This window comes from Bubalus bubalis, chromosome 14, assembly GCF_019923935.1.
Source record: "Bubalus bubalis isolate 160015118507 breed Murrah chromosome 14, NDDB_SH_1, whole genome shotgun sequence".
NCBI lineage: Eukaryota > Metazoa > Chordata > Mammalia > Artiodactyla > Bovidae > Bubalus > Bubalus bubalis.
The window spans coordinates 53,734,455-53,759,709 of NC_059170.1; the positions used below are offsets into that span (position 1 = coordinate 53,734,455).

General features: G+C 41.1%; 1 protein-coding gene across 3 annotated transcripts in view; it reads left to right on the forward strand.

Annotated features, from left to right (window-relative positions):
* The window catches only part of ITGA8 (integrin subunit alpha 8), a 191,024-nt gene that overhangs the window by 145,159 nt on the left and 20,610 nt on the right, over window positions 1–25,255 (forward strand). For all 3 annotated transcript variants that reach the window (XM_025264358.3, XM_025264359.3, XR_006544619.2), the window contains exons 26-27: window positions 14,173–14,301; window positions 19,710–19,823. In XM_025264358.3, coding sequence (XP_025120143.3) covers window positions 14,173–14,301; window positions 19,710–19,823 — 243 coding nt within the window. The remainder of the gene's footprint in view (window positions 1–14,172; window positions 14,302–19,709; window positions 19,824–25,255) is intronic.

The window sequence follows — 25,255 nt, forward strand, 5'->3', positions numbered from 1 at the left end:
CCATTCAATATCATAGGAATCCAAGTCTATGCCCCAACCAGCAACGCTGAAGAAGCTGAAGTTGAACGGTTCTATGAAGACCTACAAGACCTTTTAGAACTAACACCCAAAAAAGATTTCCTTTTCATTATAGGGGACTGGAATGCAAAAGTAGGAAGTCAAGAAACACCTGGAGTAACAGGCAAATTTGGCCTTGGAATACGGAATGAAGCAGGGCAAAGACTAACAGAGTTTTGCCAAGAAAATGCACTGGTCATAGCAAACACCCTCTTCCAACAACACAAGAGAAGACTCTATACATGGACATCACCAGATGGTCAACACCGAAATCAGATTGATTATATTCTTTGCAGCCAAAGATGGAGAAGCTCGATACAGTCAGCAAAAACAAGACCAGGAGCTGACTGTGGCTCAGATCATGAATTTCTTATTGACAAATTCAGACTTAAATTGAAGAAAGTAGGGAAAACCACTAGACCATTCAGGTATGACCTAAATCAAATCCCTTATGATTATACAGTGGAAGTTAGAAATAGATTTAAGGGCCTAGATCTGATAGATAGAGTGCCTGATGAACTATGGATGGAGGTTCATAACATTGTACAGGAGACAGGGATCAAGACCATCCCCATGGAAAAGAAATGCAAAAAAGCAAAATGGCTGTCTGGGGAGGCCTTACAAATAGCTGTGAAAAGAAGAGAAGTGAAAAGCAAAGGAGAAAAGGAAAGATATAAACATCTGAATGCAGAGTTCCAAAGAATAGGATGAAGAGATAAGAAAACCTTCCTCAGTGATCAATGCAAAGAAATAGAGGAAAAGAACAGAATGGGAAAGACTAGAGATCTCTTAAAGAAAATTAGAGATACCTAGGGAACATTTCTGGAGAAGGCAATGGCAACCCACTCCAATACTCTTGCCTGGAAAATCCCATGGATGGAGGAGCCTGGTAGGCTGCAGTCCATGGGGCTGAGAAGAGTCGGACATGACTGAGCAACTTCACTTTCACTTTTCACTTTCATGCATTGGAGAAGGAAATGGCAACACACTCCAGTGTTCTTGCCTGGAAAATCCCAGGGACGGGGGAGCCTGGTGGGCTGCCATCTATGGGGTCGCCCAGAGTCGGATGTGACTGAAGTGACTTAGCAGCAGCAGGGAACATTTCATGCAAAGATGAGCTCAATAAAGGACAGAAATGGTATGGACCTAAAAAAAGCAGAAGATATTAAGAAGAGGTGGCAACAATACACAGAAGAACTGTACAAAAAAATCTTCATGACCCAGATAACCACGATGGTGTGATCACTCACCTAGAGCCAGACATCCTGGAATGCAAAGTGAAGTAGGCCTTAGGAAGCATCACTACAAACAAAGTCAGTAGAGGTTATGAATTCCCGTTGAGCTATTTCAAATCCTAAAAGATGATGCTGTGAAAGTACTGCACTCAATATGCCAGCAAATTTGGAAAACTCAGCAGTGGCCACAGGACTGGAAAAGGTCAGTTTTCATTCCAATCCCAAAGAAACCAATGCCAAAGAATGTTCAAACTACCACACAATTGCACTCTTCTCACACGCTAGCTAAGTAACGCTCCAAATTCTCCAAGCCAGGCTTCAACAGTGTGAACTGTGAACTTCCAGATGTTCAAGCTGGATTTAGAAAAGGCAGAGGAACCAGAAATCAAATTGCCAACATCCGTTGGATCATCGAAAAAACAAGAGAGTTCCAGAAAAACATCTATTTCTGCTTTCTTGACTATGCCAAAGCCTTTGACTGTGTGGATCACAAAAACTGTGGAAAATTCGGAAAGAGATGAGAATACCAGACTACCTGACCTGCCTCCTAAGAAATCTGTATGCAGGTCAAGAAGCAACAGTTAGAACTGGACATGGAACAACAGACTGGTTCCAAATAGGAAAGGGAGTACATCAAGGCTGTATATTGTCACCCTGCTTATTTAACTTATATGCAGAGTACATTATGAGAAACGCTGGACTGGAAGAAGCACAAGCTGGAATCAAGATTGCCGGGAGAAGTATCAATAACCCCAGATACGCAGATGATTCCAACCCTTATGGCAGAAAGCAAAGAAAACTAAAGAGCCGCTTGATGAAAGTGAAAGGGGAGAGAAAAGTTTGGCTTAAAACTCAACATTCAGAAAACTAAGATCATGGCATCTGGTCCCATCACTTCATGGGAAATAGATGGGGAAACAAGGGAAACGGAGAGACTTTATTTTGGAGGGCTCCAAAATCACTGCAGATGGTGACTGCAGCCATGAAATTAAAAGATGCTTGCTCCTTGGAAGAAAAGCTATGATCAAATAGACAGCATATTAAAAAGCAGAGACATTGCTTTACCAACAAAGGTCCATCTAATCAAAGCTATGGTTTTTCCAGTAGTCATGTATGGATGTGAGAGTTGGACTATAAAGAAAGCTGAGTGCCAAAGAATTGATACTTTTCAACTGTGGTGTTGGAGAAGACTCTTGAGAGTCCCTGGGACTGCAACGAGATCCAACCAGTCCATCCTAAAGGAAATCAGTCCTGAATATTCATTGGAAGGACTGATGCTGAAGCTGAAACTCCAATTCTTTGGCCACCTGATGTAAAGAGCTGACTCATTGGAAAAGACCCTATGCTGGGAAAGATTGAAGGTGGGAGGAGAAGGGGATGACAGAGGATGAGATGGTTGTATGGCATCACCGACGCAATGGATGTGAGTCTGAGCAGGCTCCAGGAGTTGGTGATGGGCAGGAAAGCCTGGAGTGCTGCAGTCCATGGGGTCGCAAAGAGTCGGACGTGACTGAACAACTGAACTGAACTGAATTGTGTTGGTTGTGAGTTATTTTTTCTTTGTTGCAATTTAATGATCATTTACATGCACTTGAACTGTACCAATAGTAACTAGCCTTAAACTTTGACAGGTTGGTGCAAGCTGGGTGGGAGTATATCCCCATTACCTACATTCCCTGCTACCCAGTTATTCCTTAAAGTGTAGATTTTTATTAAAATCTTTCCAAGGCTAGTGCAAAATGTAGCTTAGTTATGCTCATTTTATAAAACTTTTTCTATAGAAACATAATACAAGATTTGTTTACAGATACTTCTCTGGTGGTCCAGTAGCTAAGACTCCGTCCTCCCAAAGCAGGGGGCCCAGGTTCGATCCCTGACCAAGGAACTAGATCCTGCATGCGCAACTAAAAATTCTAACGCCACGATTAAAGATCCCATGTGCAGTAACTAAGATCCCACTCAACCAAATAAATAAATAAATATATATATTTTTAAAAAATCATTAAAAAATAAGATTTGATTACAATATAAAGTAAGACCATGATAAAATATCTAATTATAACAAGTCATGAGTTCCTCAAATTCTGAATTCATGGAAAACTTGAAATATTATTACTTTCAGGTTCTCAAAGTACTTTTACCTATATTTTACAAGTATGACCCAGAGTCTAAATGACCTTTTATCAATATATAGATTTTAAAACTTGACAGTCAGCATATTTTTTATATGAATAACTATAAACAATTGAGAGTATTTGAAAATTACTTTCCTTTTAAGATAGTAAATAATTTATTGGTGAAGTCACTATTAATTTACTTGGCAATTTCTTTCTGGGTAATGCAAAGCTAAACAATCTACTTACTGACTTAAATGTAAATTGGAAATTGCAAATTATTTATTATATTTGTTATCATCAAAAGAATAGGCTGGGTAAATTTTTAAGTCTAATATCAATTTCAGATTCTTGCAACAAAGCTAATTTGAAGGGTATTTTTAATTGGAGTACTAATAGTTTTATCTTAAACTACCTAATTTTTTAACTTAGCTCTTTAACTGAGAAGCAGAGAGATGGTAGATCTGTAATAATGAAAAGGGAGGCAGAAATATATTTGTATAGGCAAAATTAAATCACAGTATATCTTGTGGCTTCCCAGATGGCTCAGTGGTAAAGCATCTGCCTGCAATACAGGAGATGCAGGTTCAATCCTTGGGTCTGGAAGATCCCCTGGAGGAGGAAATGGCAATGCAGCCCAGTATTCTTGCCTGGGAAATCCATGGACAGAGGAGCCCAATGGGCTATAGTCCATAGATTTGAAAAGAGTAGAATATAACTGAGCAACTGAGCACGCACATACACATTAAATCTTCCCTACTGAGTGGACTAAGGTAAATTTCCTTACTATTTAGTTCTACAATTCCTTTATAAGTAGAGCCATAGGAAGTGAGTGCCTCTTGAAACCTCTGCATCTGCAAGTCTTTTCTGAGAATGCTCCAGTCTCCATTGGATGAGCCACCAAAATGTCCCAACCATGGACCTGTGAGAAGAAGAACTGTCTACTTTTCGAAGTTTCCTCCAGAGGATTTCCAAAGTTCCACATCATTTTCCTCTCCAGACAGTCAGTTGATTTCCCTTCAGAAAAATCTCTTTCTCTTGTGTTCACATACAATTTTTTAGTCAGCTTCTCCTGTATAATATATAAATATCTCATTTTTATTCATTTCCCTCCTTCACTGACTCCAACTCTCACATGTTCTAAGGAAATTGGCTTATGAATTAGAAACCATCAGATTTCCTTTGAGACATTTTCTAGGCCACTCACTTTAAGGGATCAGTGCCACCAACTCTGAAACTTTTGAAATTCCCCAGATGTCCTCTGCAGAATCTCCATAAGGCTTACTCTCATTAAATCTATCAGTATTTAATATAATGTACTTAACACAATCATTTATTTTTTTCTATTTTTAAAAATTACTCCTGGAGTAACCTCCCCAGCTTTATTTTTTATTGCAAATACTTAGTTGTATGCATCAAAGCCATATTGTGGATGAAGTAGGTTTTCCTGTGGGCTGGCCCGATTTCCAAAGAGAAAGGTATTTGGAGTGCCAAACTTCTAGCCGAAAATCTTCTGAAATACAACCTGTCTATAAATTGAATATGCATTCCAAATGCCACTGTGCTCACATAAGCCTCTAAGTCTGAATAGGCCTGACGGGATTCAGTTCTAACAGGAGGTTTTACTGTCTGGTTATCCCATCAGTGACCTGAATGTCCACAAGGTTTGATGAACAGACACTGACCGTGTTGAAAAGCCACCACCCTATTCATGTTCTCCTAAGACCTGTGACTGTCTCAGGAGACACTGGGCACAAGACCTCACCCACATACACCTCATTTACAGACCATCAACAACTAAGTTAGGGTTGGGGGAGATGGAGGATGCAAGCAGAAGTCAGTGAAGTTTTTATTTTTAAGTACTTGCTTTTTATTAGGCTTCGTGGGGATTCACTCAGTCTTCTCTGTGACCCTGTTCAGACATCTGAGTACAGGGGTGGATGGATGCCCCGGGGAGATGACGGAGTTCAGGAAAAGCTGGAGTGAGGTGCACAACCCTCGTGGTGCACAGCTCAAGCAAGCGTGAGGTGTGGCCCTGGGGGTGTCACTGCCAGCCCTGCTTTTACTCCTGCCTCCCAATGAAAAGGTTGCAGTCTTTGGTTTTCTGTTCCTCCCATGATGGCCCCACTTTATTTATCAGTCTTCTATAATCCCAGGGGCAGAAGCAGGTTCTGCCTGCTTCGGGCAGAAGCAACCATAAGGATTCTGCCTCCAGGCTTCACGGTCCAGGGCAGGGACACAGGATTTGAATGTGGTGATTTCCCCATATTCTACCATTTAAAGCATTTTGAAACAAACTGTCTGCAACACTCAGACCAATCCATTAAATCTAATTTGTTCCAGATCCTTCTTGGAATAGAATTTTGGAGTTGGATAAAGTATTTTTAAAATATTCTAAAGGCAGTAAAATAATGATTTCAAACTACCAAATTTCTTATTTCGGTGGACTCTCTCCTGGGGTCAGTAAGGTCCTTCAGATAGGCTACGATCTCTCGATATGACGAAGCTAAGTAAGCAAACATGATTCAGGAACCAAAGTTGCGCAAAGAGACAAGGCCTATTTTTTCTTTTTTTAATTGGCAGGATTTCATCAGTAACAGCCAAATATGAGATTCTGGGAGACAGGGCTACAGATTGTAAGAGTGTAGCCCGAGGAGGGAGACAGACAAGGTGGTCAGATCCAACCTGTGTTAAGATCATGATTGAATCTTCTGGGGCTAAGTTCAAGAGAGGGAAATCCTGAGGTGAAAGTAATCTGACAGGGACTAGACTAGAATGACCGATAGCAAGAGAAAAAGCCAAGGTGTAAAGAATTGTCCTCGAAGCCGTGGAAAGCAGAAAGTTACAACTGAGAACTGATCTCTTGAACAAGACTGTTCCCGCAGGAAGTCCAAATTACAACCAGATAGCGCAGACATGGAAAGCAGAAACACAGAAACTGTTCATCAGGGATTATAGCCCGGCAAATTGTGTTTTTTTAAATCAGCAGGCCGCAGACAGTGGCTTGGCAAACTTGCATAGTTTTGTCTTATCCTTAAGAGAATTTTCTTCCTTCATCCCTGCCTCCATTTATAGTACTTACTGCTGCTTGCTGATTCAGAATGCAGGATACTTGTTACTTCCTAGGTCAGCAGCTCTCAGACCAAACTCTCTCTCCCTTTCTCCTTCCTCCTCCTTTTTTTCTTTCTTTCCTCCTCCCTCCCTCCTTTCTTTTTTTCTCTGTGTTTCTCTCACTCTCCTGTTCCCTCTGATACAGGAATTTCATCCACCTCTTTGTAATAGTCTTACTTACAACATTACTATTTTTCAGCCACCAAAGACAATATGCTTTCTGGGGTCTGTTTCTCTTTGCCTTATCTTCTCTTTAAGATGGTTTCCAAATTCTCATCTATATTTCAAAATTTTAAAAATACATGTCCAGCAGCTAAGCTTCAAAATCACCAAGAGAGTGAATTGCTTCTTCAGTTCTGCTTTGCCGTTCTGTTCAGGAGGTTAAAAGACAACTGTGGTTTTTATTCTCTCCCAACAAATCCTGAACGTTTACGTCTTAAAGAAAATGACATGGTGGACCAACCCCCTGGACTCATCTCTGTTTCGATTTAATTACAGACACAGAGTCACATGAGAAAAAGGCAACTGCCTTTTATGGATGAGAAATACCTGAAATCCAAAGACAAATAGGCTGAAAAAATACCATGTGCTGCGTTTATTTGGATTCACAGAGCTTTTATCTAATGTCACCCAACTCTTTTCTTCCAGAGCTGCATTTCCAACTATACTGCATGTTCCAGCCACACAGTATCCCTTTAATCCATCAATTTAAACCTATACCACAGTGAAGAGTTTGTGAAGATTTATGAAAATAGAAAACTCCTGTTGGGGTCAGAATCTGACTAACAGATGGGGAGAGAACCCTATTTACTAACAATTGTTTCCTTATTGCAGAAAGAAGCAATTTTCATGTTTGTTCGAAAGAAATATGTTAGTGTTTGCCACTAGCTTCCCATAGCACATAGCAAACATCACCCTGAACTTGAAAGTCTGCCTAACCTGGGTGCTAAGAGGCCAGCCTCCCTCGGCCCAAAGGATTTCAGCTTAAGGAAAAACTTGACCTGTGGGTTTGTGATCCATGGTGAAACAGGCTAAAAAGGTTCATCTGGAAAATAGCCTTTAACTGGTGTTTACATTTCTTGGATAACTTCTACATTGTTTGGGGGGCTGCATTTTTGTTTTGTTTTGTCTTTTGAAATAATTTCTGGAATGCTATTTGAGAAAACTGGGTTGCGAGCCATTGGACTTTGATGATGGTACTTGAGAGCAGTGTTCCTCTATTTGTAAAACACGGTCACTAAAAGGAAGAAATACATTTTATCAGCCTCTGTGGTGTGATACATTCATTCATTCTCTATCTCAGAGCAAGTCCTGGGTTTTATGGAGAAACCACTTAGAAATATTTGTGAGTAATAGTACACCAGGGAGCACCACAATAGGACGCGTCCTAACTTCTGTACACAAGCTGCATCCAGTATAAACACACAGGAAGTTGGAGGGCTTTCTTCTCTTTGGGCTGTTGTTTTACGACAGCTGTTATACGACAGCTGCTGCTGCTGCTACTAACAAGAATAGTAGACTGAAAGTGTCAGTTGCTCGGTTGTGTCCAGCTCTGCGACCCCATGGACTGTAGCCCATCAGGCTCCTCTAGTCCATGGAATTCTCCAGGCAAGGAGAATTCCCACTGAAGTGGGTTGCCATTCCCTTCTCAAGGATCCCAACCCAGGGATCAAACCCAGGTCTCCTGCATTGCAGACAGATTCTTTATTGTCTGAGCCACCAGGGAAGCCCAAAAGTAGGCTATACTTTGAGAATTAAAAAAAAAAAAAATTCACTAGTTCTTCCCAGCATCTCTGCTCTATAGTTTGGTTACCTACAGGGTTAACATACCTTCCAGTGACCTATAAAAAGAAGAAATTGCACATGCTAAATCTCAAAAACTACGCACATAGCACATACCACACATACACACACAAACACCTGAGCATATGATGGAAAAGACATAAGGGAATCTTAAAGATTTCCACAATTGTGAATTTTCTGTCTAAGCTCAAGTTTTAATCTTACACTATAAAGCAGCAGTCCCCAACCTTTTTGGCAACAGGGTCCGGTTTAGTGGAAAATAATTTTTCCACAGACTAGGGCATGGGCTGATGATTTGGGGATAATTCAAGCATATTACATTTATTGTGGACTTTATTTCTATTATTATTACATCAGTTCCACCTCAGACCATCAGGCGTTAGATCCCAGAAGTTGGAGAGCCCTGCAAAGACTTCTCTACCAGATTCTCCATTACTGAGTCTCCCTGAGCTAATGCATCACCCACCTGCCATTGTCCTGAAATATTGCAAAGTCCATATGGCTGACCCTCACGCTCACTCCCATGCATCCCATTAGCCCAGTGCTTTGAACATCCCCTCTAAGTCCTTACCTCTGAAATATTCAGTTCAGCATCCAGGACTCTAATAAATCAGTCTCCTATTTCTCTATTTTTCTCACTTCCTTCCTCCACTAGCCCTTTTCTCCCTTGATACAAAAACTTTCTCTGAGTCAGTTAACCTACCCCACTCTCAAGACTGCCTTTGGCTATACTTTCTTTCCTGCCAAGCCTGGAATCTATGATGAGCTGGTTACAACATCCTTTTATGAGCTCCCTTACGCCACCTCCCTTGTCCTCTGTGCTTTCTGAGTTCCTGGCCTGACCATCTCCCTCCTGCTGGATCCCAGACTCTGGCTTCTCTACCACTTGGCCTGTGGACATGTTACAGATGGATGGTGCCTGGTGCTCACTGAGCAACGACATCTACAGAGTCTCCTCAGCCAGCTGATGGCCACTCCCTCTCATTCTCCTCATCGGCTTCTCCAAACCTTCACGACATTCTCTGTACCTCCTATCCCATCTCTCAAGCATCACTACCATTAGCCAATGACTTAGAGCAAGACAGTCTTCAAATGACCCATTTCCCATCCCCGCCAACTTCTAATCATCTCTCCCTCATCCTTAGCTCCTCTCCAGCACTTCCAGAGGAGAGTCCTTCTCCCAATTCTGAGTTTAACTTTGCTGTCTCAAATATTCCCCCTGTTTCCAATATCTGCAACCTCTTCCTCTCTACTCATTCCTTCCTCAGAGCAAGTTAAAGTTACTTAAATTTCCTCTGTCTTCAAAACAAACTAGAAGCAAATAACTTGCCTCTGTATCCTCTTCCAAGAATGGATTGTTTTTCCCTCCATTTGTTAGCCAAGCTGTATTGCTATCCCTACTTCCTTATTTCTCTTTTACTCTTATTATAATCTTCTTGGTTTTCATATTGAGAGATACTAAATGCCCATCAAAGGAATGTATCAGGCAAGATGCAAAAACATAAAGAAGAAAATATTTGATTTCTAGTAATGTTGTTGCCCATTTACTGTTCTATATTCTATTTATCTGTTAGTTTATGTTTTTGTTTCACTCATAAACATTTTGTTGTATGTTGCCAATAATTAAGGACACTCTTTAGAAATCCATAATACCATTGTCATACCTAAAAAGTAATTAGCAAAACTTCTTTAATATCATTAAAACTCCACCACTGGTGGTAACAATTAGATGGCTATTCTAAATAGTCCTATTTTTGATACACAATGTAAGTAAACATTCATTTTTTAAAATCTTATGTGCGATTTTGTAATCTGCCTTTTCCTCTAAGATCATGTATCTTTCTAAATTACTGTGTAGCTCTCCCTCATTTTAAAAAGCTGTCAATAATCTTTTCTATAATGGTCATAACTTTTTTCACCGGTATCCTCTGCTAAGTCGCTTCAGTCGTGTCCAACTCTGTGCGACCCCATAGACGACCGCCCACCAGGCTCCCCCGTCCCTAGGATTCTCCAGGCATGAACACTGGAGTGGGTTGCCATTTCCTTCTCCAATGTGTGAAAGTGAAAAGTGAAAGGGAAGTCGCTCAGTCATGTCCGACTCTTAGGGGCCCCATGGACTGCAGCCTACCAGGCTCCTCCGTCCATGGGATTCTCCAGGCAAGAGTACTGGAGTGGGGTGCCATTGCCTTCTCCGCCAGTATCCTCTATATGCCCATAAAGTTTTGTTACTATCTTTTGTCTCCTTACAAGCAGCTACTAAGAATATTCATGTTTTATTTTGTTTTGTTGCTTTCATATTTGGTGGGGGATGAAGATGTATCTCATCTTCACCATTAGGCATTAGTTCATATGAGAAGAAGACTGAGATTTAATTTCATACTTCTTGAAATAATTATCCACTTCTCTAAATCCATTCATTCTTTAGTTTTGTGGTTCAGTTTCCATCTCTCCCAATCTTTTGCTCAGGAGAGGGCCTCCATAAATTGTTGTTGTTATTGTTCTTTACTTAATTGACATGTAACATTTTATTGGATTCAGATGTACAATGTATTCAATATCTATATATATTGCAAAATGATCACAATGTCTAGTTGACATCCATCACTTTACATCGTTACAAGTTTCTTTTTCCTTGGAATGAGAACTTTTAGATCCACTCTCTTAGCAAGTTTCAAATATACAATACAGTATTATTACCTATAGTCACCATCTATAAATCCAAGAACTTACTTATTTTATAACTGAAATTTGTACCCGCCAGTGTGCAACCACCAATCTATTCTCTGTATGCTGCTGCTGCTGCTGCTAGGTCGCTTCAGTTGTGTCCGACTCTGTGCGACCCCATAGACGGCAGCCCACAGACTCCTCAGTCCCTGGGATTCTCCAGGCAAGAACACTGGAGTGGGTTGCCATTTCCTTCTCCCATTCTCTGTATAGATATGTTTGTTTCATAGATTTTGGAGGGGGGGAGGGGTTGTTTGTTAGTTTAAGATTTCACATGTATGTAAGATCATAAGGTCTTTCTCTGATTTATTTCAGTTAGCATAATGCCCTCAAGGTCCATCCATTTTGTCACAAATTGCAGAGTTACCTCCTTTTTTATGAGCGAATAATACTGCATTGTATATCATTGTATATGTATACCACACTCTCTTTGTCCATTCATCTGTGGACACAGAGCTTACTTCCAGGTTTGGCTATTGGATATAATGCTGCAGTGAACGTGAATGCAGATAGCTTTTCTAGTTAGCATTTTTGTTTTCTTCAGGTATATCTATCCAGAAATGGAGTTGCTGGATCATATTCCATAATTTCTTAGGTGACAGATTCAATGAATCCTTTTAGTCCTAACCTTTCTTCATTCTTCTGCAGGATTTACATTCTTAGTCACATATTTTTTATTTATTTTTCTGTTCTGCTACACTCTTTCGGTCAAGCAAGTCCCTGAGACCAACCGAGAATTAAGGGGGGTGATTAGAGTCCACCTCTCCTTGGGAGGAATAGCAAAGAAGGAATCATCATCACTTATTTTTGCAACTTTCTTTTACTTAGGTTTCTACAGAATCACACTTCTCGTGGGTTGTCTCCTGCATCTGATATCCGCCCCTCTGACTTTTCCCTGCCAGTTTCCTTCCTTTCTGGTTTTTTGTTGTTGTTTGGTTGGTTGGTCGGTTTGGAGTTTTGGTTTCTTTTTTTATGTTTGCTGAGATATATTATTCTATGCTTTTCATTTGACATTTTCCTCATGGGGCAACTCAGACCAGTTGGCAGGCAATGACTGTGCAGCTTGACAGGTGCTGATGGAGAAGAGAGCCATCACCTGGAACATCAAACAGCCTCGGGGAATCAGCCTGCTGCAGGGCAGGAGTGGGACATGGTTCTACTTGCTGGGGAGCAGGATGCTCTGGGCTCTTGGTGAAAAAGGACACTGGAGCACAGGTGGAGGTCAGCACACACGTGGCTGAGCAGTCTTACTAAGAAGCCTGGACTCTATCTTTCTGTTTATCCAGGAGATTTTTCTAGGTTCTTAGGATGTACTGAGCACTATCATTTCAGCTGCAGTGTAGGAATATCTTGTTTTCTTCCCACAGAGATGAGCATACTAGGATTGATTCTGTGACTACTAAAAGTGACCAGGTAGAAAATGATGTGCTGGTGGGGAGGGAGGGGTAGCAGGAAGCCAAAAATTCAGGCTTTATACTCAGTCAGTCTAAAATAAAATATTTTAATGGGATAGTATTTGTGATCTATTGGGATTCTCAAAATGTTTATTTGGTGAGCAGATATGACTGGCGTGGAGCCTGAGATAACATCGTAAGTTCTAGAAGACTTGCCAAACAAACTCAGGGCTGAAAACAAGCTCCATTACAACACAGTGTACACACGGGGTGCTAGGGAAGAGTCATTTTCATTAGAATATGGTTCATCAGAGGGGGAAGAAGGGTAGGAAGAACTGGGAGATTGGGGTTGACATATAGACACTATTGATCGTGCACATGCTCAGTTGCTAAGCCCTGTCCAACTCTTTGTGACCCAATGGACTGTATCTCAGATAGGCTCCTCTGTCTATGGAATTTCCACTGGAGTGGTTTTCCATTTCCTTCTCCAGGGGATCTTCCCCACCCAGGGATCGAACCTGGATCTCCTGCTTGGTAGGTGGATTCTTTACCACTGAGCCACCTGGGAAGGCCATACGCTATTGATAGTATATGAGAAGGGAATGGCAACCCACTCCAGCATTCTTGCCTGGAGAACCCCATGGACAGAAGAGCCTGCTGTGCTTCAGCCATGGGGTTGCACAGAGTTGGACATGACTGAGCAACTAACACATAAAATAGATAACTAATGAGAACCTACTGTATAGCATAGGGAACTCTACTCAGTGGTCTGTGGTGACCTAAATGGGAATGAAATCTTAAAAAGGGTTGTGTGTGTGTGTATATATATACACACATACATACATACATACATACATATAGTTGATTCACTTTGCTGTGCAGTAGAAACTAACACAACATTGTAAAGCAACTATACTCCAAGAAAAATTAATTTCAAAAAAACAAAATATGGTTCTCTCCTGAGGGAGCACTTCTTACAGTTACAGCGTGTGGGGCTCAGACATGCCCAAGTCGGTCCTTGACCACATCCGGCTGTTTTCCCACCATCAGCACCTCTCTTTTCTTCCACCTCAGAATCCATCTCACCATACAGAATGCTCCTCAGTTCCCTGACAGCAAGAGGAAAGTAACGAGAAACTGATGGCGCACACTCAGAAAGTCACTTCCACATTCTCTCTGTCCTTACAGGGAAATAAGTCCCACTTAAATTTTTACCCTTGCAAGATAAACATCCCAGCAGTGCATTCCCCAGGCTTTAGGAATTCCTATTACTGGACAATGTTGAGGCTTGTTTCTCTCCAGTGTAGTTCACCTTCTGTTTATTTTGTTTTGGCTGTCATGTGGCATGTGGGATCTTAGATCTCTGACCAGGGATCGAACCTTAGCCCCCTGCAGTGGAAGCACAGAATCTTAACCACTGAACCACCAGGGAAAGATAGAGAAGTTGCTAAGTCATGTCTGACTCTTCGTGGCCCCATGGACTGTAGCCTGCCAGGCCCCTCTGTCCATGGGATTCTCCAGGCAAGATTACTGGAGTGACTTGCCATTTCCTGGAATGCCAGGGAAGCCCAATGTAGTTCATCTTGCTGATGGGGATGCTGCTGATTAATGGGAATGTGTCTGAATTCTTAGGTGAATCATAGTCAATAAAAGAAATCGCCTGGTGCTCAAGGCTAATGGAAAAGGTAACAAGTGTTCTTGTACCTGGTGTAATGTCTCTGCCTCTCTATGCAGCCAGCTGCCCCCCGGGAGGACACCCCTGAGCTGAGTGCATTTTTGCGAAACTCCACCATCCCTCATCTGGTCAGGAGGAGAGACGTGCCTCAATTGGAGCCTCACAGACAGAGCCCCGCAAAGATCCTGGTGAGTTGTCTCAGAGCGTGGAGATCTGAGAGGGGAGGTTGGACCGGACAGAATTCCCAAAGGCTGCTGCTGCTGTTGCTGCTAAGTCGCTTCAGTCGTGTCCGACTCTGTGTGACCCCATAGATGGCAGCCTACCAGGCTCCTCCATTCCTGGGACTCTCCAGGCAAGAACACTGGAGTGGGTTGCCATTCCCAAAGGCAGGAGGTTTCGATTTTCAACTTTAAGTACCATTTTTCAGTCACCTCCCAAACTCATATATGACCAACTTTTTGGCAGTATGTATTTCAGACGTAAAAGAGACTTTTTTTTTTTTTTTTTTTTTTTGCAATATAACTTTTTCACTCTTCTGAATCTGCCCTGGAGGCTACATGGGAGGAGTAATAATGGAATCATAAAACATGACCTTTCGTACATTTCAAGAAGACAAAGATTCAGTCGTCAGCCGGTCCCCAGATACTGAGCTGGTGAGAGCTGCAGTGAGCCTGGAGAAACACTGCCCACGCAGTGGGTCTTGAGGTGTCTCACCCCATCCCTGGATCTCACAGTCCTCTGCTCCACTAGAGGAGTCAAGAATGGTGTTTGCAGATGTTCTGGGCCCAAAGCATTGAGGTCTTCAGTGGAGCTAGCCTGAGCTTAGTCAGCCCTTTGTAAACCTGTGGATGGCATTCATGACACAGCACTTTCTTAAAAAAAAAAAAAAAATATTGATTTTTGGCTGCACTGAGTCTTTGTTGCTGCTTGGGCTTTCTCTAGTTGCCGCAAGCAGGGGCCACTCATGGTTGTGGTACATGAGCTTCTCTTAGCTGTAATTTCTCTTGTTGCAGCACATGGGCCTAGGTGCTTTGCAGTGTATGGAATCTTCCTGGACCAAGGATCAAACCAGTATCCCCTGCACTGGCAGGCAGATTCTTATCCACTGTACTACCAGGGAATTCCGTGCTCAGCATTTTCAATTCAGTTGTCCCACTCATCCTATGGTGAATATTAATGCCACTAGCTGTATGCTTGCGTGCGTGCATGCTTCAGTTGTGTCCGACTCTTTTTGACCCCGTGGACTGTAGCCCACCAAGCTGCTCTGTCTATGGGATTCTCCAGGCAAGAATGCTGAAATGGATTGCTGTGCCCTCCTCCAGGAGGTCTTCCCGACGCAGGGACTGAACCCGTGTTTCTTATGTCTCCTGCATTGGCAGGCGAGTTCTTTACGCCTAGCGCCACCTGGGAAGCCCAGCTGTACGCTTTAAAAGGGTTAAAATATTGTTTTGTTTTGTTTGATACATGTGTTTTAAAATTTTTATTTTTAATTTTTAAACATTTTTTGGCTATGCCATACAGCATGTGGGATCTTAGTTCACAAATGAGAGATTGAACCCACGCCCCCTGCAGTAGAAGTAGAATCTTAATCACTGGACCACCAGGGATCTAAATGTATGTGCTTTTTAAAAATATATGCCAGGCCTGACAGATAATGAGGGCGCTGCCCCAAGAATCTTTGATTACTGCAACAAATGATGATAAAACTACATAATCTAACACTTCAGAAGTTGAGACACATAAGGATGGGTAGGGCAGAAAGTAACCAAATATATAGAAAAAGAAAGTATAAAACAGAATTTTTCAAGTCAGGGTAACAGTCTGAACACTTGTATTTGCCTAATTTTCTCCCCCAGATCCCACTGAAATGACAATAAACATTTAATTAGTTAAAATGTATGTCTTGGACATACTCTGATATTCATCCTTTTTATCCCAACCACATAAAAGGTTTCAAACATGAAACCTTTTTGTTTCATGTCCATTGACACAAAAGTGCAAGGAGTGAGTCTGATGTAATCTGTTAAATAAAGAGAGGAACCTTTATTATAAAAGAAGCACCTGCAATTACATGGCAAAAAACTATAGCAGTTGGCAGATATGACTCAACTTTCTGTAAATTTTTATGTCAGTGTAATGTTTTTCAAAATATAAGAGTAGGGAATCTATATGCTATTCAGTGTAGGATAAAATAATGGAATTAATATGGTATGATTATTTTCAAAAAGCTTCCAGGAAGAATGAAAGAACAGAAAACAGTGATTTAAGTTATGAGGGTGTAATGTAAGCATGGTGACTACAATTAACAATACCACATTGCATATTTGAAAGTTAAGAGTATAGCTCTTATAAGCTCTCATCACAAGAAAAAAAAAATGTGTAACTCTGCATGGTGGTGGATGTTAACTAGACTAGCTGTGGTGCTCATTTCACGATATATACAAATATCAAATCAATACATTGTATCCCTGAAAGTAATAATGGTATATATCAATTGTGTTAGTTGCTCAGTCATGTCCCATTCTTTGTGACCCCATGGACTGTAGCCCACCAGGTTCCTCTGTCCATGGAATTCTCCAGGCAAGAATACTAGAGTGGGTAGCCATTCCTTTCTCCAAGGTATCTTCCTAACCCAGGGATCAAGCCCAGGTCTTCTGCATTGCAGGCAGATTCTTTACTCTCTGAGCCACCAGGGAAGCCCAATTATATATACTAATTATAACTCAATTTAAAATTTAATAAATAATTCATCTTTAAAGAAAGAAAACAAGGATTGACAGCTATAGAATTCTCATATTCAGTAGCAATAAGAAAGCCCTCTGGCAAAGCAATGTCCCAAACTATGAGGATCAGCAATTTAGAAAATTGAGATTTGAATACATTTTACATTTTCCACTTTAGCATATTTCTCACGAGTACACCAAGGCAACAGAGATCAAAAACTAAAATTCTTTTGAAAATTATATGCATTTCTGTTGGGTCAGATTTTGACCAATCTCAGTAAAAAGACTTTACCCAATCTCAGTAAAGTCAAAATCTGTAGGGTCAGATTTTTCCCTCCTATTTTTTCTCATCAAAGATTTTTATTTCAAGATGATTTTTAACGTCTGAACATCATAGAAAATTATTACTTACAGATGAGAGCAAGGTGATCTTTGATTTCCGTATCTGAAACTCATGTTTTATTCCCTTTCTCTCTTATTGGTTCAACAATTGCAAATCATCCACCTCCCCATGTCCTCGAGTCAAAGCAGTTCTGGATAGGGAGTGATTATGCGAAGTTTATTCTGAAATAAAAAGCTAAATAAGACCTCCTACAGTTTTTGTTTAGTTAAAAACAACTTACTGAATCCCATTTCTGATTAGGAATTTGAAAGTGCAGAATGCCAGCATCCTGTGTTGGGATCATAATTTCTAATTTGCATAGGAAAAATTTTGTATCTGTTAACACGGAGGTATAATTTCTCCTCCGCCTGAGAACATCCTAGCCTTCCTCATCTTGGCCCCCGCTGGTTTTGTGTAATAGTTATCATCCCATCTCCCTAAGCTCTCTTCTCTCTTTTGTTACTCAGCTTACAGAAACCTTATCTTTCTAACCCTCCTCGGTGTGTGATACTCTTGATCACTTCTTGAAATCATCACATCCCTTGCCATCCCCAAAACATTCTCTCCTGGTTCTCTTCCTACATTTCAGACTGCCCCTTCTTAGCCTTTTGCACAGACTTTTCTTCCCATCCCCAAATGTTCCTTTACCTCAGGATTCTATCCTCAGCCCCTCCTCTTCTCTCCCATTGAGTCTTCTCTTTCAGAGAAATTTTTGCCTGACCCTAACTCCAGTCATGCCTAAGTGCCTCCTGCTATCTCAGCCCCCAGCCTGCCTATACTCTAGACCAGGGGTCCCTAACTCCAGGATCTAATGCCTGATGATCTGAGGTGGAGCTGGTGTAATAATAATAGAAATAAAGTGCACAATAAATCCAATGTGCTTGAATCATCCAGAAACTGTCACGCCACACACACACACACACACACACCACACACACACACACACACACACACACACACCCCTCATCCATGGAAAAGTTGTCTTCCATGAAACCAGTCCCAGGTGCCAAAAAGGTTGGGGACTGCTGCTCTAAAATGTGTCATCTTTCTGGATGTCTGATCAACACACCAGACCCAACATGTGCACAACTCTCTGTTTCCATGAACCGCCCCCCACCCTCCACCATTAGAATTCCCGGTCCCAATAAAGCCAGTACCTATCCACTCTATCACCAAACCCAAAGAGCTCTCCCATTTCTCTCTCTCCCTTGTCCCAGTCTTAAGTTGGCTGCTGCTGCTGCTACTGCTAAGTCGCTTCAGTCGTGTCCAACCCTGTGCGACCCCATAGATGACAGCCCACCAGGCTCCCCCGTCCCTGGGATTCTCCAGGCAAGAACACTGGAGTGGGTTGCCATTTCCTTCTCCAATGCATGAAAGTGAAAGGTGAAAGTGAAGTCGCTCAGTTGTGTGCAACTCTTAGCGACCCCATGGACTGCAGCCTACCAGGCTCCTCCGTCCATGCAATTCTCCAGGCAAGAGTACTGGAGTGGGGTGCCATTGCCTTCTTCGTAAGTTGGCTACCATGGATCTATTCTACTTCCTAAACTTCCCTAAAATTCATCTTCTTCTCTCCATTCCCATTGTATCAGGGTCCCATCATCTTTTATTTGGCCTTTATCAACCTCCCTGCATCCCACCCTCCTCTTTCTATTCTTTCTCACCTACCACATCTCTCCTGAAATACACACATGATCAGACCCCTTGCTTAAAATGCTTCACAGGCTTCCTCAGGACCTTCTGAATCAAATGGAAACTTCTTAGCACAAACAGGACGATTCTCTACCACCATTCTTTACCTCCTTGCCATCTGCCCACCACACTCCCAAATACCCTTCTCTCCACTGTTCTGAACATGCACACAACTTATACAGAAGAACCAATTCCCCATTCACTTTCATGTACAGCAGAAACTAACACAACATTGTAAGTCAACTATACTCCAATAAAAAGTATTAAAAATAAATACCAGCTTAATGGCTGGAACTTACAGAAGATTCTGCTTTATAACTAGAAAGTAATTTAGCCAGAAGAATGTTATGGAACAAATACTTGTCAATGGGTTAATATCACTGGGTCTCTGAGATAATACAGACTCATGGGCCTTCCTCTGAAGCTGTTTCAGGATTTGCTTAGTTCAGGGTCAGGTGCTGTGACTGTCTTTAAATAATATCTTCCTGAGTTCTGAGAAAATGAAATGGAGCAGTTCAATTGCTGTTGTGGAAAGATTGTCTTGAAGTCCTTAGAACGGAGCTTAAATTTCACATTGTATTTTATGATCCGTTTTAGCTCTACAGTACCACCAATGTGGATGCGTCTTTCCTACCAAACCATGTTTTTTCTTGATCGTTTAGTGCATTTGTTCTTTATTTAAAGTTTATGGAGTAAGCAACGACTTCTGAGGAAACAGAATGTAAATAAACGGAGTCTAGTGTTGATTCTCTGCCGAGATTTAAAGATACCACTTCACCACTGCTGCTGTTGTTTTTTGCAGAATTGCACAAACATTGAGTGCTTACAAATCTCCTGTGTGGTGGGACGACTAGGAGGAGGAGAAAGCGGCGTCCTGAAAGTCAGGTCACGGCTGTGGGCCAAGACATTTCTCCAGGTAAGAAGACCCTGGAGCACTGACGTGCCACTCACAGGAAACCTCTTCTCAAAAGCTCAGAGGGAAGCGTTTTTTAAAAGGATTTTTAAATGTTTTAACCTTTAAAATGTTTTAATTTTCAATTTTTTCCATTAAATTTTTTAATTTTTAGATTTTTAATTTTTTACAAAAATTTACTTCTTTAATGTTTAAAAAATTTAAAAGCAATTTCTGTGGAGGAATTGAGCCAAGGACAGCTGGTCATCTTTCCCACTACATGAAGTTGATATTTTTCCAGATTTATTGAGATCTTATTGACATGTGAACTATGTAAACTTAAGGTATAAAACATGATGATTTGATCCTGTATACTGTGAAATGTTTATCACAGTAAGGTTAGCTAGTACCTCTGTCCCCTCCCATAATGACCTTGTGTGTGTGTATGTTGAGAACTTTTATGATCTAATCTCTCAACAGCTTTGGTCTATACTACAGAGTTGTTGACTAGAATTTCTATGTTGCGCATTAGATCTCCAGGACTAATCCATGCACTAATTGCAAGTTTGTACCTTAAACATCATCTCTCCATTTCCCCGACCCACAGACCCTGATAACCATTGTTCTCTATTTCTATAAGTTTGTCTTTTTTTTTTTAAGATTCCACACGTAAGTGGGATCATACCCTATTTTTTTTTGTCTGACTTATCTCACTTAGCATAATGTTCTCAGGGTCCATCCTTGGTGTTGCAAAGGCAAGATTTCTTTCTTTTTTATGACTAAAGGATACTCCATTGTGTGTGTGTGTGTGTGTGTGGTATGTTGGGTGAAGATAGTTTACATATCCTGAGTCCCTGAGTCCTTCAGATAGTGACTTAGATTTAAACAGATCTATTTAACTCACCCCTGTCTAATAGTTCCCTGGTAGATAGTAGTTAATGAAATGATGGTGAGTACAGTTACATAATTCAAGCCATATGCCCAGAAAAATTAAAATATAGTCAACTTAGAAGGGGAAAGAGATACTGTCCTAAGTCTTCCTTGTCTGGTGATACCACATCCTGGGCTCAGCTAGACGAGCTTCTCAGTAAAGTGTCAGGTACATTGATTTGTAGACTCCTCACTGCTTTGGCTTGTCTGGACTATAGCATCCCACACTTCTAGAGATGACTAATTGATTATGTGAATTTTAAAGGTTTAAAATCTCTTTTATACTAAGCAGATTAATTTTTTCCATGTGGAAGGAGCTATTTATTTAAATGATACTGTGTTGTGACCTTGTTGTTTGGGGAGGATCTGGGGCAGGGGGAGGAGCTAAATTAAAAACCCTACCAAATCTATGCAATCTTGCCCCTGTTTTAACTACTCAAAAATTCATTTGGCTCATTGTGCCATAGAAAAATCCAATGGTAAATCCTTTTGAATCTAGTTAAAAATATAGAATTTTGTAGCTCTGGATTCTTATGTTTTCTATGATTCAAAATGTTTCTATAGTCTTACAAATCTTATATAATTTTGTTTCTATAATAAACAGGAGGAAAATTAAAGGTATTTTTTAAAATGTTTTTATGAAACCTTTTTTTTTTAAAAAAAAAAAAAAGACCTAAGGCAGGATTATTCAAACTCAAACTCAGCACTGTTAATATTCTGATTCAGATAATTCTTTGTTGTCAGGAGTGGTCCTGGGCAATGCAGGATGTTTATCAGCATCCCAGGCCCCTGCCCTCTGTTGCTAAGTCACTTCAGGGGTGTCCGACTCTGTGTGACCCCATAGACGGCAGCCCACCAGGCTTCCCCATCCCTAGGTTCTACATGCCAGTAAAAGCCTTCAGCCCAGTTGTGACAACAAAAAATGACTCCAGACATTGCCAATGTCCCCTGGGGGCAAAATCATCTCCAGCTTTGAACAAGTGACCTAAAGAAAAGACCAGTGCACAGTGTCTTTCTGCTGTTGTTGTTAAACCATTATTTATTCATTTACTCAACAAATATTTATGAAGTGCCAACTGCCAACTATGTGCCAAGCACTGCTTCAGTTACCACTTGGATGTGAACAATTTGCTTATTGCCATTCTGCTTTTTTGGCCATTACTTTTTATCTAAGAGTTGGGAAACATGGGTGTTACTGAATTCCCAAGCCCACACAATGTGAATGATAACCATCTATCCCTAGGATTACTTTGGGCATCACATCCTACTGCAATGAAGAAGTATAACTCTTTAATAAAGCAGGACTAAAATCATTATGACCCTATGGTCAAGGGGGGAATGACTATCTTAGATGACATCCATCAGTTCTGGGCATGACATGCTATTCCAGTAGAAGACCTATGGAGTGAAAATTGCCTCTCTAAGGAAGACAAATACCATATATCCCTTACATGTGGAATCTAAAATATGACACAAATGAACTTATCTATGAAACAGAAACAGACTCCCAGAAATAGAGAACATCCTGGTGGTTGCCAGTGGGGAGTAGGAGGTGGGGAGGGATAGACTGGGAGTTTGGGGTTAGCAGATGCAAACTAGTATATATAGGATGGATAAACATCAAGATCCTACCATGTAGCACAGGGAACTATATTCAATATCCTGTGATAAACCATAATAAAAGTATGAAAAAAGAATATATATATAACTGAATCACTTTGCTGTACAGCAGAAATTCACACAAAATTGTAAGTCAACTATACTTCAATAAAATAAATCTTTGAAAAAAATTTAGGGCTTCCCTGATGGTTCAGTGGTTATGAATGCACCTGCCCATACAGTGGACATGGGTTTGATCCCTGGTCCAGGAAGATCCCACATGCTGTAGGGCCACTAAGCCTATGCACCACAACTACTGAACCCCGAATGCCCCAGAGTCTGTGCTGTACAACAAGGGCAGCCACTGAAGCCACTGCAATGAGAAGCTTATAAATAAAGAGGAGCCCTTGCTCCCCACAACTGGAGAAAGCCCACATACAGCAAAGAAGAACCAGCGCAGCCAAAAATAAATAATAAAAAAGTTGTATACAAAGTACTTCCACAATATATAGAAGTTAAAAAAGAAAGGAAAATTACATCTTTATCTACCTGTTGAAGACCCAGTGGATGTGGAAGAAATCAATACAAACTGAGGGATTTTCTAAACAATAACTATTTAGCACAAGTAGAGTCAGACCAGAACAACCTTCAGGGACATTCTGAGGTTTTGCCAGATCAAAGTTAACACTTCCAAAGATCCTGGAGAGCCTGACACAAGTCGCTTCATGTCTACTCACAGCTGGAGCCCAGACTTCTGTACTTCCACAGTTTCTGCTTGTTCCAGTCTCAGAGGCTGATGGCCAGAGAGGAGAGCATTACTGCAAACTGCCCCCAACTTGCTGGTCAAAGAACATACTAGATCCTGGAAGTCTAACAGTTTTATCCCACCACCCAGAAGGAGGCAAACATTTTCTGCCCTCCTAACCCAGGGGAGAAAGCTGACAATTCTCAGCTGATACGATTTGCTGCATTATTTTTGGTTTTGCCCACTGGTAAACATGCACGTGCTTAGTTGCTCAGTCATGTCCAACTCTTTGTGACCCCATGGACTGTAGACACCAGGCTCCTCTGTCCATGGGGATTCTTCAGGCAAAAATACTGGAGTGGGTTGCCATTCCCTTCTTCAGGAGATCTTCCCAACCCAGGGATTGAACCCAGGTCTCCTGCATTACAGACAGATTCTTTACCGACTGAGCCACCAGGGAAGCCCAAGAATAAACATGCATACTGGTCAGAAAAATATTTTCTTCAATTCTAAATGATGCCCTGTGCTGTGACTGTTACTTGAAAGAGCGACCTCTTTAAGAGCTTAAAGTTTGACCAATAATTATTTAGGTTTTGTTGTCCCACACAGCTTTGTTTCTGAGAGATGTTGAGTATGTAAACAAAGGCTTTATAAAATGGATGTGTGGTTAAAAATAATTCTTGAGAAGGAATTAAGCATCAGGGAAGGTGGGAGTGGGGGAAATTCTTGATGGTCCTGGCCACCCTCACTCTCCATTCAACTCAACTCAAAAGCCTCACTCCCCATTCTCTTTGTTCCCAACTCTGTATTTTTTACTAGGACCATGGCCATAAGCCAATCATTGTGCACTAGTACATAACTGAGGCGGCTGGTGGGCTGCAAACCACAGTTGAAATGATGTGGCAGGGAATTCCCTGATGGCCCAGTGGCTAAGACTCCTCACTCCTAACACAGGAGGCCTGGATTCGATCCCTGGTCGAGGAATTAGGTCACACATGATGCAGCTAAGAGTTCTCATGCCTAAGCAAAAAAAAAAAAAAGATCCCACATGCCACAACTAAGACCCAGTGCAGCCAAATAAATATATAGATAAAAATAAATATAAAAAATTAATGGCATGGCAATGACAGAAGGATAGGGCATTCTGTAAGGTTTAGTAGCTTACCTGGCGCAGGTTAAAAGTTCAACATATCGTCAATGGATATTAACCAGCTGCTTTTTCAATCCTAATTTGACTACAGTATGGCAACGATGGCTCTTACAGGAGTAGATTGCCACAAAAAAAGAAGAGACGAGTTTTCAACGTAAGAATAACATCATTGTTATGTAAAGAACATGGCTGAAAGCATTCAACTTTGAACATGAAATCAATAAAAGGACTCTGCTCCTGATTGTTCTTCATAAATTAAATACTTACCTGTGCCAGGTTTTTGACTTGCAGACAGAGGACTCCTGTACCTTCGGTGCCAATCCTGCCAATCACAGCATATTAACTCATGTTTCACATTTCCCAAGGGCTCCAGAGCATCTTGGAAAAATGAGAAAAAATTTTTTCTACTAAAACTGGAAGAAATGCTGCATTTGGAGAATATTTAAAATAAAGAACAATGAATTGCATTGTTTACAGGCTGTTGCCTACCACTAAGTCTGTTCAGGTCCCAGATGGTGCCCTTTTGCATCAGTGAATTAGGTAGCAGAGGTGAAAGCATGTCCACAGCCCCTTGTCATGAACAACAGCCTTCATCTTATGTTACAGCCTTCTCTTACAACTTCCTGAACTTCCTAATCTCATCAATAGGAGCGGAGGTCCAATTCAATAATTGAAAGAATTAAACTTTTTATAAGGTGCTATCAAATGGGTGACCGATTTTATTTTCTTAGGCTTCAGAATCACTGTGGATGGTGACTGCAGCCAGGAAATTAAAAGATGCTTGCTCCTTGAAAGAAGAGTTATGACAAACCTAGACAGCATATTATAAGCAGAGACATCACTTTGCCGACAAAAGTCCTTACAGTTAAAGCTATAGTTTTTCCAGTAATCGTGTATGGATGTGAAAGTTGGGCCATAAAAAAGGCTGAGTCCTAAAGAATTAATGCTTTCGAATTGTAATGCTGGAGAAGACTCTCAAGAGTCCCTTGGACAGCAAGGAGATCAAACCAATCATTCTTAAAGGAAATTCAC